The sequence below is a fragment of the Ambystoma mexicanum genome, chromosome 2p (genome assembly GCF_040938575.1).
Source record: "Ambystoma mexicanum isolate Mex_15411 chromosome 2p, UKY_AmexF1_1, whole genome shotgun sequence".
NCBI lineage: Eukaryota > Metazoa > Chordata > Amphibia > Caudata > Ambystomatidae > Ambystoma > Ambystoma mexicanum.
The window spans coordinates 738,389,689-738,404,247 of record NC_090923.1 but is presented as its reverse complement, the minus strand read 5'-3'; the positions used below and the strand labels follow the sequence as shown (position 1 = coordinate 738,404,247).

At 50.0% G+C, this 14,559-nt stretch overlaps 1 protein-coding gene across 2 annotated transcripts in view; it reads left to right on the top strand.

The window, feature by feature from the left end:
- Positions 1 to 9,235, top strand: part of LOC138566733 (protein split ends-like) — a 611,843-nt gene extending 602,608 nt beyond the window's left edge. For both annotated transcript variants that reach the window (XM_069644359.1, XM_069644358.1), the window contains one exon: positions 9,076 to 9,235. In XM_069644359.1, the coding sequence (XP_069500460.1) occupies positions 9,076 to 9,205 (130 nt within the window). In that variant the 3' untranslated portion in view covers positions 9,206 to 9,235. The remainder of the gene's footprint in view (positions 1 to 9,075) is intronic.
- Positions 9,236 to 14,559: the final 5,324 nt, after the last annotated feature.

Here is a 14,559-nt window from a genome sequence, read left to right as displayed (position 1 = left end):
CAATAGAGAGAGGAGAGAAAATAAGATGGTTGAGCAATAGGCAGAATACTGGTCCCTACCACTGGACACAGTTCTGTGTGGAGATCCCCCACCTGGGCAACCTGTAAATAAAGATATAGCACAAGCCCAGTCCATATATTGCTCTGCAAGTCTTATTCTCTCCTACAATGTTTTTACCCCCCCAATGTACCTGGTGGAGTCGAGCTCCTTGAAGAGACGTCGACAAACGTCGAGGAACTCGCTGTTCGGCGACGGGGAATCGACGGCCCTTCTTGAATGCCTTCCCTTTCAAGCTGGAGGCAGGGGGTGTCGAACGTCCGTCGACAAACGAGGTAGAACGATGCCGATGAGGCGGCAGCCTCGTCCGAGCGGTGCTCGTCGGCGTCGGAGCGTTGGCGTCCTGCAAGGCGGAGGTGTGCGGGGCGCCTCGATGACAATAGTTCTGGACCGCAAAGATTGTAGAGACGGAGGCCCAGCAAGGGCGTCGAGTCGTCCGAGTCTTTGAGGTCGTCGGGTGGCGGGAAACCCACCGGCAGGTTTCTCCTCGGCGCGTTGGTCGTCCTCGACTTTCTCCGGCAGGATAAGCGGTCGACGATGCGGTCGAGAGAGTCCTTCGATTGAATGTTCTTAGGCAAAGGAGCGGACGGCTCCAGTCGTCGGCGGCACGGCGTCAAGTGGTTCCCACGGCTGGGCAACACAACTTCGACGGGCCTCCAGCGGTTACACAAACCTGCAAACCCTGGTCGACGGCAATGGACTTCGACGGCGTCGATGTCCGGGTGCTTCACTTCGATCTCCTCAGCGGTCCCGTCTCGGGTCGACATCCTTTCGAGGGTCTGTCTTCCAGGGCGCTTCGGCGAAGATGGAGCGGTGCTCGATGGTCCCTCGGAGCACAGGAAGAGGGCGCCTTACCAGGTCCTCTCTCGGGTCAGCCCTCGACGATCTTGTCAGCCTTCAGATCGGTCGAAGCAAATGCCACAGCAAGTCTTCTTCTTCCAGCTGGACGTCGATGATCAGCAGTTGCAGTTACTCGTAGAGTGGAGACTCAGCTCCCTGGCTGCTTTAGGAGCACAATGGTCACTTCTCAACCAATGGTTCCTTCTGAACACTTTTCCAGTGGTGAGAGGTCCCCAGATATACTATCCTCTCTCTCATCCACGCTGCTGGCACACACTCAGCAGCCAATCATACTGCAGGGCATTCATGCAGTCAGTCAGCCAATCAGGCACACAGTGCATTCAGGCCACACTCCTCCCTTCCAGACACTCACAACAGGGAATGTGGATTGGGACAAGTACCCAGCCACTCAACACTACACACTGCATTCGGGCCAGTTTCGGGCAGGGCTGTCTCAGTCTTTGTCTCTCATGCCAGAAACCAGACAACCACAACAAGGAGTGTATATTGGTCACACACTCCATTCACCCAGGTCCCACCCACAGGAGGTACCCACAACATACAGACACTGGGAAGGCTCCAGTCAGTCTAGCTGGGCCTTCACAACAATACCATACATGGAACTTCCACCCAACAGCCAGTCAGGGGGATGGGACAGAGACAGGGCTTCCCAGGACTTTGGGAAAACAAGATAACAGGCAATAGAAAGCAAGAGGCCACAGGGGCCATCTTGTTTCCTATCAGGAATCAACAGATCCCAATGGCAGGGCCGGGGTATCCCAAAATGGAGGACACCCGGAGCACCTGTCCAATTCAGCACGGAGCTGCCACCAGCCCATACCCTGCTCTGGGGTCACCCACAGGTACCCAAAAACATACACTAGGGGCACAGGGTTGTACCCCTACCCATGGGTGCCATAAGGGTATCCCATGGGTCTGTTCACCAAACCAAAAGAGAGAGCTGCACTGCCAGGAGTCCCACATGGACTCCGGGGCAGAAAACATAACAGAACACACAGTAAAAACAGTAACAGGACAAGGATTCAGAGGCCCTGTCCCTCAGATGCATTTCCAGCATCACACCGAGAACTTTCTGGACCAAAATGCTACTGGGTGAAGCTGGCCAGTTTCAGGGTCCTTTTGAGACAGGACAGCTCCCAGGGCTAGACTGGATACATCAGTTTCCAATATGTATGGAAGTTCAAGGCGCGGGTGCTTTAACACAGGTGCAGACGTGAATTTCGCTTTCAGCTCTTGGAAGGCATTTTCAGCTCCTTCAGTCCACATAAAGCGTTTATTTTTTCGCAAGAGTGCTGTGATGGGATGTACGACATGTGAAAAATCTGGGATGAATCTGCGGTAGAAATTGGCAAAGCCGAGCATGCTTTGTACTGCTTTAACTGAACTTGGTGATGGCCACTTAAGGATTGCATCCACCTTTCGTGAGTCCATTCCGACTCCCTTTGGGGTCAGGATAAACCCAAGGAATTCAACTTCTGTGGCATGAAAAACGCATTTTTCTAGTTTTGCATATAGTTTGTGCTGGCACAATTTCTCAAGGACTGCTCGGATGTGCTTCACATGGTCAGATACTGAAGAGGAGTATACTAGAATATCATTGATATACATGACAACACAAACGTCAATGAGTTCACGAAGGACATCGATCATGAAGTATTGGAAGGCTGCTGGTGCATTGCACAACCCGAAAGGCATCACCTGGTATTCAAATAACCCATACTTAGTGCGGAAAGCAGTCTTCCATTTGTCACCCTCTTTTACACGTACCAGATGGTATGCCCCCCGGAGATCTAATTTAGTGTATATACAAGCGTCCTTCACTTGGTCTAGTAGTTCAGGGATCTGAGGCAACGGGTATCGGTTCTTAATAGTTATCTGGTTCAATGCACAGTAGTCTATGCACGTTCTGAGGTCACCTTCCTTTTTGGGTACGAAGAACAAAGCTGAAGATGCAGGGGACTTGGATGGGCGAATAAAGCCATTGGCAAGGTACTGGTCTAAGTATTGTCGTAGGTGAAGGTTCTCAGGTTCCGTAAGGGCATAGATCCCGCTACAAGGGGGTTGTGCACCGGGTATGAGATCGATTTGACAATCGTACGATCTGTGAGGAGGTAAGGTGTTTGCCTGTTCCTTTTGGAAGACATCCTGGAATTCTTGGTATTCTGGAGGTAGTTGCATGACTGCTGTGGTTACTGTGGCCAGGCCTGCATTCTGATTTTTCTTTGGGTAACAGGTTTGTGCACAGTCCGGGAAGGTTATTCTCTTCTCTCGCCAATCAATACAAGGATTATGTGTTTCCAACCAAGGTATCGCCAGTATTATCTGGAACTGTGGGGCTTTGATTTGATCAAACACAATAGTCTCTCAATGCCCATCCTGATCCAATAGTTTCATCTCTGCGGTGGAATGAGTTACAGGCCCAGAGGCATTTTCAGTTCCATCGACTGTGCTGATGACATCTGAGGTGGTTTTTTGGCAGAGAGGTAGATTCATCCTGGAAGCCAATTCCTAGTCCACATAGTTTCCTATGGCCCCGCTATCAATGTATGCCCTTACTACGTGCATACGCGATGGCTGCCCTGGATCTACGAGGACCATTGGTATGATGAAATGCGAGGTCTGAGTATCCTTCTTCAAGCTCGGCAAGCGGACCTCTACGCTTGTCGGGCGTGGTCGTTTCCCGAGTCTGACTCCATATGGCTTTTATCAGCAGCTCCTACCACCTTCTTGGGTGGTTTTACAGGGCAATCCTGTAGAAAATGTCCAGAAGTTCCACAATATAGACACAATTGCATTTGCCGTCTCCTTTTCTCTTTCCTTCTGGGTTAAGGGTCCTTTAACCCCTCCGATTTGCATGGGTTCTGAAGCATCTGCTCCTTTGGGGTTAGCGTGGGTTTTGACCAACACCCGATTCTCAAACTTGGCTCGATCAGCCTTTCTGTTCTGAAGTCTGTGATCTAACTGGAACACTAAGTCTATATATTCAGCGCAGTCTTGAGGTGGGTTCACGACTTGAGCCAAGATATCCTTGAGTTCTCCTCGAAGCCCTCGATGAAATAACGTGATTCGTTTTACCTCAGGCCATCCAGTTTCCACTATTAACCTATTAAAGGTTGCAATGTAGGATAGAAGGCCCTGGTTACCCTGTCGTAGGGACAAAAGTTTGTTATCCAGGGCCTGTCCTTCGGAGTGCCGTGCGAATAGTCTTTCCATGCTAGTTTGAAAGCCCTGAAAATCCTGAAGAATTGGGTGATCCTGAGTAACTAGTGGAATTGACCAATCAGCTGCACTGCCGCTGAGATATGACAATACAAAGGCTACCTTGGCTTGATCGTTTGGGAAGGCTCCAGGTCTGCATAAAAAGTGCAAGCGGCATTGGTTCATAAACACGGCAAACCTTTTGGGATCTCCGGCAAAGCGTTCGGGTGGGGCTAATGGAATATGTCCTGGTAGGTTTATTTGCACAGGGTTACTCGATAACACAGGAGCTGAATTTCTCCTGGAACCAGGTAGGGGTGCTTGTCCAGCCTGGCTTTGCAATAGTTGCCTAGCAAGATCATCAGTTTGCTCCTTCGACAAGATCAGTTCTCTTCTACGAGCATTGGTTTCTTGACGGGCGGAATGCACTTCAGCCCACAGTTCCCCTAGTAATTGGGCCAATTGGTCAGTCTCTGAGGTATTCATAACGCCCGGGTGGGAATTTGTGGGTAGGCTTCACGTTCTGTTACGCTCACCTGGCTCCCACAGAGGCCTCAATCTGGACTGGAGTGCTGCGGTCTCCACCAATGTGACGTGTAGGACTGAGATGACGGACTGGACTGGCCCACCTAGCTTCGTTTGCTTGGCCCATAGAAATATTCTTCTGCAAGTGGAGAAAGGGAATTAACCACCCGTGGAGTTGAGCATAAATCCCCCCACCCCGCTGTTCTCCCCAGTGATCACCTTGGATGTTCCCTCTTATAGTCTCACCTGATGATTTGAAAAGAGGAGCTCTCCATCCTGCAGTGAGCGCAGGGGCGCGTAGATAACCAGTTGCTTCACTGGCTCGAAGGAATTGGTGAGTTCCAGGACAATATTGACTCTGATATTCCCGGCAAGATGCCGTAAGTATTTAGTTCGTAAGAGTTCAAATGCCAGACTTTCACTCTTGTCCGATTCCATGCAGGTTGCAGCTTGACCCTAAGCTTGACCCTACTGAAGAGTTCCTCGTGGCAACCGGTAATGTTCTGGTAAGGATTTGTATTATCCAACACAGTTAGATAAAATAATGTCCATATGTACCCTGTTGCTTTCTCCCTTATTCAGGTGCTGAGAGAAAGTATGAAGTCTCGGGGAATAATGCTTCCGGCGGTAAAATCAGGTAAGTCTTTTGTGGTGAGGAGGGTTCCCCTTGTTAGTCCCTTGTTTCCCCTTGCTGTCCTTTTGTTTCCCCTTAGGGGCCGGGGTTCGGCTAGGATGCAGTGGAAGCTGCGCCGACCCGTGAAGAAGAATAGTACCCCGGTGGTAAAATCAGGTAAGTCCATGGGGGGTATCCCTCTGTGTATTCCCTTGGTTCACCTTGCTGTTCTTGTCTTCTCCTTAGGTGCCGGAGTGCGGCGGTAACATGCAGGAGGATGCGGTGAAATGTGAAGATGTTGCGAAGGCCGGTGAGTTCAGCGCGGCGCTGCAGCAGGCGAGGCGACGCGCATAAAATAACTTCTTTCTTCCAGCTCGAAGGCGCGATGGATCGGGAATTCAGGTAAGGATCAAAGGTATTGCTCTTGTTCTAACCTTTTCTCCTTCTTTCTCCCTTTTTCTAGGGGCTCAAACTGGAGGCGGGCGTGGCAGAAAACTGGATGCAGACTTGCAGGCACGGTGAGCGTTACGCTGCTGGATGCAGAATAACGCGAAGCGTGTGCTGCTCTTCGGGCGTGATTTAAATAGCCTCCAAAGTAGTGCCAGGTAAGTATTCCTCCCAAGCCCCTTCCAAGCCTCGTTTGGATAAAATAGTCCCTTCCAAGCCTCGTTTGGCTTGGAGCTCTTGCAGCATGGTCTGCATCAGGTAAGTTTGCAGCATGGTCTGCATCAGGTAAGTTTTAATCTATGAGCCCTGGCGCCTATGGCACCAGGACTGACTCTCCATATGAGCCTGGTGCCATACGCACCAGGACTGCACCCAAATAGCCCCTAGCGGGGGTTGTTGGGCTTGCTTGGGGTAACTTGATGCCTGCTTCCAGGGTTGCTGGACTTGGTCTGGGTCCCCGGGGGTAGGCATCATGACAGCTTCGGAATCTTGTGCAGCTTTGGAGATATTTACTTACCACCTGCAATGCGCCAGAAATGCGTTAATCTATTAATATTTTATGAATTCAAGCCCTGCGAATGTGATGTTGGGTAATTGCATGGATAAATAACTGTTCCCAGACAGTGCGTATTCTAGGTTCACCAAGTACTGCAAGCAATGAAAGATTTCCTCTATTCAGTTGTAGGTACGTTTGGGGCAAGTAGGCCAAGACAACACGGAACAATACACTAGGATGGCATCTTCTAGTACTGTTGAATCGGCACCTTCCCTCACGTCCTGTCCTTCCAGACACACTGGAGCCAGGGGCTGGCTTCAGGGCTGTGTCCCATCAAAGGCAAGACAAACAAAGGGCTCAAACCTGTCTCAATGCACAGAGTGAAACCCAAGAAAGACATCACAAACAGAAAATGGCGATGCAAACTGACAGGAGCCAATTTGACAACATGGTCACCCATGGGTGCTGTACTGCAGCTTAGGGTTCAGCCTGCGGTAGAAAAGCACAATGGTAGGAAAAATTAAACCATTGCCACCAACCATTTAAAGTAGTGAGGGTAACATAAAAATATTACATGAGAAAGTAGGATAAGGGGCTAATAGGTAACCCCCAGCACTCCACATAAGAAGGTGTGTGCTGCACCTACAAAGAGAAAAGGTCCTTAAAGTCAATTTCACTTTACTATTCTTGGAAACTGTAGTTCACACAAGAAAAGGTATTTAAACCTTATGAGAAAAGTGACACTGCACTGAAGGTGTTGTGTGTCACCATACAAAAAGCAGATGCCTGGGGAGTTTGTCAGACTCCAAAAACAGTCAAAACACAAAATCCAAATCAGGAAAAAACACATGAGAGAGTGTGAAAAAGGTCTTACTCACTCCAGGGTTAAAATTAAAAAGTCCTAGGTCCAGCAAAAGAGCTCGTGGTCTCTAAGGTGGGAAGAATTTAGCACAGAAATGGGGGCTTTATCCTGACCCTTATGGGGTGTCAGGCAGTGTGAAAGGAAGAAGGGGGATGGCTACATGGCATGTCCAGTCGACCACAATGGGGACAATGGGGTCTGTGTAGCTTAGGGGAGGGGAAGAGGATGGTTTGATGGCATTACCAAGCTAATATGTGTTACGTCATGTCCATTGGTTCTGTCAGGGGCAGGAATGCGTCGCTGGTGTTTTTTTTTGCTTGGATCCCGGAAATCTGTAAGTCTCTAAGGAAGGTGTCTCTTGTGAGCTGTAGTAAGTAAGTCCGTAATCTCATCTAGGAAGATACCACACTTGTGAGGTGGTGTCTACATGAGGTGGAAGGACCTGAGTATGGTTGAGGGACTTGGCAAGTGAGCGTTTCCATTAAATTGTATCATGATTGATTGTGTTCTGTATAAGGCCAGTTAATTTTGTAGATGACTGACACTGCTCCCCGTTTTCCCTTACCGATCAACATGTTGGATGCTATGTCCGGTTCCGATGAGGACATCAGAGACGTGGTAGGAGGTTAATGTAAGCCAGGTTTCTGTAATAAAGATGTCATTAATTATTACGTATATTGTGGTGATCAAGTCAGAAATGTCTGCTGCATACAGGACGATTGATCATTATTAAAGAGTGTGCACTGCACGAGGGGGATGGTTGAGCGGTGACAAGAGGGATTTGGAGAAGGTTGGCTGGATTAGAGGTGGGGTGTGGATGAGGGCATTTGCCTGTGTGGTCCCTTGAGAGTGTAGTGAGGAGCTAGGTTTGTGGAGGACACATGGTTATGTTTTGCTAGTTGCGAGGTGCAAAGGGTCTGGCACTTGGTCCCTGGACCAGGTAGAAATGGGTGGTGTCCTGGCCTTCATACATCCATTGCTGAGGACTCCAGGTGATGAGGACATCTAGAGTAGACAGCTTAAATGAAGCTCAGGGTGGCCGTGGTTAGCAGTGGAAACTAGGCAGAAATTGGAAAGAACAAGGTCATATGACCTGCTCTCACCATGCTTGCTGATGGAGGCTGAATCGGCTTACTCTATAGGTGTCGCATTAGTAAAGCCAGAGATGGGCATGGTAATGAGGAAGGCACGAAAAGTGTGATCATGGAACATTCTCTCGCCCCATTTGCTACTGCTTGTTGGATTAGTTTACGCTGATGGTGCCCTTTAAGTGAAGCTTGAGGTGGTTGTGGTCAGCAGTTGTTTTTTTTAATTAATTGACAGGTCCGGTAAACCTTGTTACATTTCATGGTGACAGTGCAGGCATCAAAATAAATATTTGTTGAGTTGCAGATGAAAGCAGCTCCTGGGTAGCAGGCCTCACCTGAGAATGAGCAGCGAGTACAGAGCATGCTGCAAATATAACTGGCGTAGGTGACATATACTATGCCTTGTTATCTATTTATATGATCCATTATGCTTCTAATGCCCCTTTCCCTCAAACACACAAACTTAATGTCACAAAGATATGTTTGTATGACTCAAGCTGGCCTGGCCTTAGGAGTCTAAAGTAGTATAAAGCCCCTGGTAACACTTAGTGTCATGCTAACTCTTATTGGCTACAAGCAAGAACTAACTTGGTCCCAGACTTTTCAGTACCATGCAGTGGGGAAATAGCAGACATCTATTTGTGGCGGGTAAAGGCCTCCATCATGTGCACAGTCATCTTGCTGCCTGCTGCACCCTGTGATTTTAGGTCACAAGCATGTTAGACTTGCTTGGGGCAATGGTTCCCCCTTCCAAATATGCTTGCCAAATGACTTTAATATGTAACATAACTATTCTTTAAAATGTTTGCTGCTTGGTCAAGGGTTTCCTGTAATAAATGTAACTGCATAGGGTTTCATATTGTGATGTGGATCATTAATGGAAATTGATTTTGCCTTCTCATTACAAGTACTCTGCTCTTCTTTCCAGGTTTGCCTCATCAAAGAACTCCTTAATTGAGCCGTCTTGGGTCTCAACCCTGAAGCTTGCTGGATCGCTGGTGGCCGGCACCAAATTCTGCCTGGATTACTATGATTTACAGTCAGTACAAGGGGACTAATTGCCTCCTATTCTCCTATTAATAAAGAACATGAATAACGTAAATGCTTGTTTCTGATTCTTGGATTGGCTCACTTCATGAAAGTTCAGATCGCTATGGGTGCACGTGACCCAGAATTGGGAGATGTTTCAGCTGACTACTGAAAGCCAAACACTTACAAGGAAAGGCATTGTTCACACGAAAGCATGGGCGCTGGGCAGGCTGTCACCACCACAGTCCACTCTTAAAACCTGCTTAGAGATAGATGTCACTAGTTCTCAATATAATTTCAACATCCACTTGTCAAGATGCCTATCTGTTAGCTGCCTTTTCACAGTGTGGAAATGTGATTACCAAAGGCACATTTACTACTGGGAGCAGGCACTGCTCCCTTTATCCAAAGGTGACAGCTCCTGGTGCAGCTTTCAGCTATTACAGCAATTGAATTATTGACTTGCTTAGTCTACGCAATAAATGGTGTTTGAGAAATATGAGAAAAGGAAGAAAGTGTGTATATATAGTGGTTATTTCAATTTGCTCATTTTTCCAAAGACATCAAAGTGATTGATGACAGTTTTTTGGAAGTGGACTTGCGACCAAACTCATCTAGTTGCTTACACTAATCATTGAAATATTACGAGGCAGCTAAACAAGAGCTGATTGAAGGAGAGTTTATTCTTATACCTGGACGCACTCTGCCCTTCGAAAACTTGTTGGGGACCCCACTCCTACAGGGGCGGTTCATTCATAATGGTTGAGGGGGCACTGAACTACAATAATCCTCGCCTATTATGGAGGAGCAATGCCAGCCCAGGACCGCTCTCGCAGCTGCTTCTTGCAACTGAGGGAGCGCTCCTGGGGTGGCTTGAACTGTCAAGGGGAAGCGTGGTGTTCCTTTGACAATTCTGTTCCCCAGCTGCGCATGTCCAATGCGTCATGCAAGGCCGGGGGCCTTTTGCTTCCCCAGTCTTGCATGGCCCATTGGGGGATGCTGGCTGGGGAACTGCATATTTGTATGTGCAAGGAGGTACTCATGCGCCTCCCCGCACATACAAACGGAGTGAGGCGTAGCCACATCAGGGCTCCCGCTCTTACACACATGAGCAGGAACCAGGAAGCGCTCTACTTCCTGGTCATGCCGTGCTGGAGCCGCAGGCTCTCTGGAGGCTGCAGCAGAGCTAAATATGGACCAGAGCTGCACACAGGTAAGATTTTGATTTGTTTTCAAATGAATTATAGTGTGTGTGTGTGTGTGTGTGTGTGTGTGTGTGTTGGGCAGGGGAGTGGTTAGGGGTGGGGGCACACAACAACGCATTTTTACTGGGCATCTATAATAGATGCCCAGTAATAAATCCTTAACCTTTCGTTCATCAACTAGCGGTTGATAAAAGAAAGGATAATGTGTTATTACGTGACTAGACCTGCATTTTGGGGCAGCCAGTCTAGCCATCTCTTACTTTAGCCTGACATTTTTTACTGCATAGCTATGATAAAGCTGTCATGTTAAGTGTTATTACTTGGCTAGACTGGCATTTTGGGGCAGCCAGTCTAGCACTTTCTTTCAGTGGCATGACTTGTTTTCTGGACAGGTATGATAAACCAAGCATGGTATGTGTTATTACTTGGCTAGACTGGCATTTTGGGGTAGCCAATATATCCCTTTTTCAAAGTTGTTTTTATTTATTTTACATTTATTTCAGCGTACAAAGCCCTTAGGCATCTAGGCTTTGGTTGCAGAGAATGCAGGTACATTTGTAAGAGCTTAAGTAATGGGTTCCGATGTAGCTACATCAGAGGTACAAAATCAGTTGGTGCGCACAGCTGGGAAAGCTGCGCCTCAGCATATTTTTGTTATCCTGGGCGGAGTGGGGCAGAGTGAAGCGTGGTTTGCCGTGGCGTAACCCTGTGCATTGTTTTTCCAGTGCCATTCGTGTGGAAGTGGAGTCCATTGCAGAGGACTTCTGTGGATCCCTTATCTGCCTCAGAAAGCGCAAATCGGAGCGGAGTAGGGCAAAGTGACGCGTGGCCTGCCATGGTGTAACCCTGTGCAGTGTTTTTTCAGTGCCATCCGTGTGGAGGCGTAGTCTGGTGCAGAGCACTGCTGTGGATCCCTTATCAGCCTCAGAACACCGCAGAGTGTAGTTGGGCAGAGTGAAGCGTGGTCTGCCGTGGTGTAACCCTGTGCAGTGTTTTTTTCCAGTGCCATTCGTGTGGAGGCGGAGTCCATTGCAGAGGACTGCTGTGGATCCCTTATTAGCCTCAGAACACCCTAAAGCGGAGCGGAGTAGGGCAAAGTGACGCGTGGCCTGCCGTGGTGTAACCCTGTGCAGTGTTTTTTCAGTGCCATTCGTGTGGAGACGGAGTCCATTGCAGAGCAATGCTGTGGATCCCTTATCAGCCTCAGAACACCGCAGAGCAGAGTGGGCAGAGTGAAGCGTGGTCTGCCGTGGTGCAACCCTGTGCAGTGTTTTTTCAGTGCCATCCGTGTGGAGGTATAGTCTGGTGCAAAGCACTGCTGTGGCTCCCTTATCAGCCTCAGAACACCGCAGAGCGTAGTGGGGCAGAGTGATGCATGGTCTGCCGTGGTGTAACCCTGTGCAGTGTTTATTCAGTGCCATCCGTGTGGAGGCGTAGTCTAGTGCAGAGCACTGCTGTGGATCCCTTATCAGCCTCAGAACACCACAGAGCAGATTGGGGCAGAGTGAAGCGTGGTCTGCCGTGGTGTAACCCTGTGCAGTGTTTTTTCAGTGCCATCCGTGTGGAGGCGTAGTCTGGTGCAGAGCACTGCTGTGGATCCCTTATCAGCCTCAGAACACAGCAGACCGTAGTGGGGCAGAGTGAAGCGTGGTCTGCCGTGGTGTAACCCTGTGCAGTGTTTTTTTCAGTGCCATCGTGTGGAGGCGTAGTCTGGTGCAGAGCACTGCTGTGGATCCCTTATCAGCCTCAGAACACTGCAGAGGGTAGTGGGGCAGAGTGAAGCGTGGTCTGCCGTGGTGTAACCCTGTGCAGTGTTTTTTCAGTGCCATCCGTGTGGAGGTGTAGTCTGGTGCAGAGCACTGCTGTGGAACCCTTATCAGCCTCAGAACACCGCAGAGCGTAGTGGGGCAGAGTGAAGCGTGGTCTGCCGTAGTGTAACCCTGTGCAGTGTTTTTTCAGTGCCATCCGTGTGGAGGCGTAGTCTGGTGCAGAGCACTGCTGTGGATCCCTTATCAGCCTCAGAACACCACAGAGCGTAGTGGGGCAGAGTGAAGCATGGTCTGCCGTGGTGCAACCCTGTGCAGTGTTTTTTCAGTGCCATCCATGTGGAGGCGTAGTCTGGTGCAAAGCACTGCTGTGGCTCCCTTATCAGCCTCAGAACACCGCAGAGCGGAGTGGGGCAGAGTGATGCATGGTCTGCCGTGGTGTAACCCTGTGCAGTGTTTATTCAGTGCTATCCGTGTGGAGGCATAGTCTGGTGCAGAGCACTGCTGTGGATCCCTTATCAGCCTCAGAACACCGCAGAATGTAGTGGGGCAGAGTGAAGTGTGGCCTGTCGTGGTGTAACCCTGTGCAGTGTTTTTTTCCAGTGCCATTCGTGTGGAGACGGAGTCCATTGCAGAGCAATGCTGTGGATCCCTTATCAGCCTCAGAACACCGCAGAGCAGAGTGGGGCAGAGTGAAGCGTGGTCTGCCGTGGTGCAACCCTGTGCAGTGTTTTTTCAGTGCCATCCGTGTGGAGGTGTAATCTGGTGCAAAGCACTGCTGTGGCTCCCTTATCAGCCTCAGAACACTGCAGAGTGGAGTGGGGCAGAGTGATGCATGGTCTGCCATGGTGTAACCCTGTGCAGTGTTTATTCAGTGCCATCCGTGTGGAGGCGTAGTCTAGTGCAGAGCACTGCTGTGGATCCCTTATCAGCCTCAGAACACCACAGAGCAGATTGGGGCAGAGTGAAGCGTGGTCTGCCGTTGTGTAACCCTGTGCAGTGTTTTTTCAGTGCCATCCGTGTGGAGGCGTAGTCTGGTGCAGAGCACTGCTGTGGATCCCTTATCAGCCTCAGAACACAGCAGAGCGTAGTGGGGCAGAGTGAAGCGTGGTCTGCCGTGGTGTAACCCTGTGCAGTGTTTTTTTCAGTGCCATCCGTGTGGAAGCGTAGTCTGGTGCAGACCACTGCTGTGGATCCCTTATCAGCCTCAGAACACTGCAGAGCGTAGTGGGGCAGAGTGAAGCATGGTCTGCCGTGGTGTAACCCTGTGCAGTGTTTTTTCAGTGCCATCCGTGTGGAGGTGTAGTCTGGTGCAGAGCACTGCTGTGGAACCCTTATCAGCCTCAGAACACCGCAGAGCGTAGTGGGGCAGAGTGAAGCGTGGTCTGCCATGGTGTAACCCTGTGCAGTGTTTTTTCAGTGCCATCTGTGTGGAGGCGTAGTCTGGTGCAGAGCACTGCTGTGGATCCCATATCAGCCTCAGAACACCCCAGAGCGTAGTGGGGCAGAGTGAAGCGTGGTCTGCCGTGGTGTAACCCTGTGCAGTTTTTTTTTTCCAGTGCCATTCGTCTGGCGGCGTAGTCTGGTGCAGAGCACTGCTGTGGATCCCTTATCAGCCTCAGCACACCACAGAGCGTAGTGGGGCAGAGTGAAGCATGGTCTGCCGTGGTGTAACCCTGTGCAGTGTTTTTTCAGTGCCATCCGTGTGGAGGCGTAGTCTGGTGCAAAGCACTGCTGTGGCTCCCTTATCAGCCTCAGAACACCGCAGAGCGGAGTGGGGCAGAGTGAAGCATGGTCTGCCGTGGTGTAACTCTGTGCAGTGTTTTTTCAGTGTCATCCGTGCGGATGCGTAGTCTAGTGCTGAGCACTGCTGTGGATCCCTTATCAGCCTCAGAACACCACAGAGCGGATTGGGGCAGAGTGAAGCGTGGTCTGCCGTGGTGTAACCCTGTGCAGTGTTTTTTCAGTGCCATCCGTGTGGAGGCGTAGTCTGGTGCAGAGCACTGCTGTGGATCCCTTATCAGCCTCAGAACACCGCAGAGCATAGTGGGGCAGAGTGAAGCGTGGTCTGCCATGGTGTAACCCTGTGCAGTGTTTTTTTCAGTGCCACCCGTGTGGAGGCGTAGTCTGGTGCAGAGCAGTGCTGTGGATCCCTTATCAGCCTCAGAACACTGCAGAGCGTAGTGGGGCAGAGTGAAGCGTGGCCTGCCGTGGTGTAACCCTGTGCAGTGTTTTTTCAGTGCCATCCGTGTGGCGGCGTAGTCTGGTGCAGAGCACTGCTGTGGATCCCTTATCAGCCTCAGCACACCGCAGAGCGTTGTGGGGCAGAGTGAAGCGTGGTCTGCCGTGGTGTAACCCTGTGCAGTGTTTTTTCAGTGCCATCCGTGTGGAGGCGTAGTCTGGTGCAAAGCA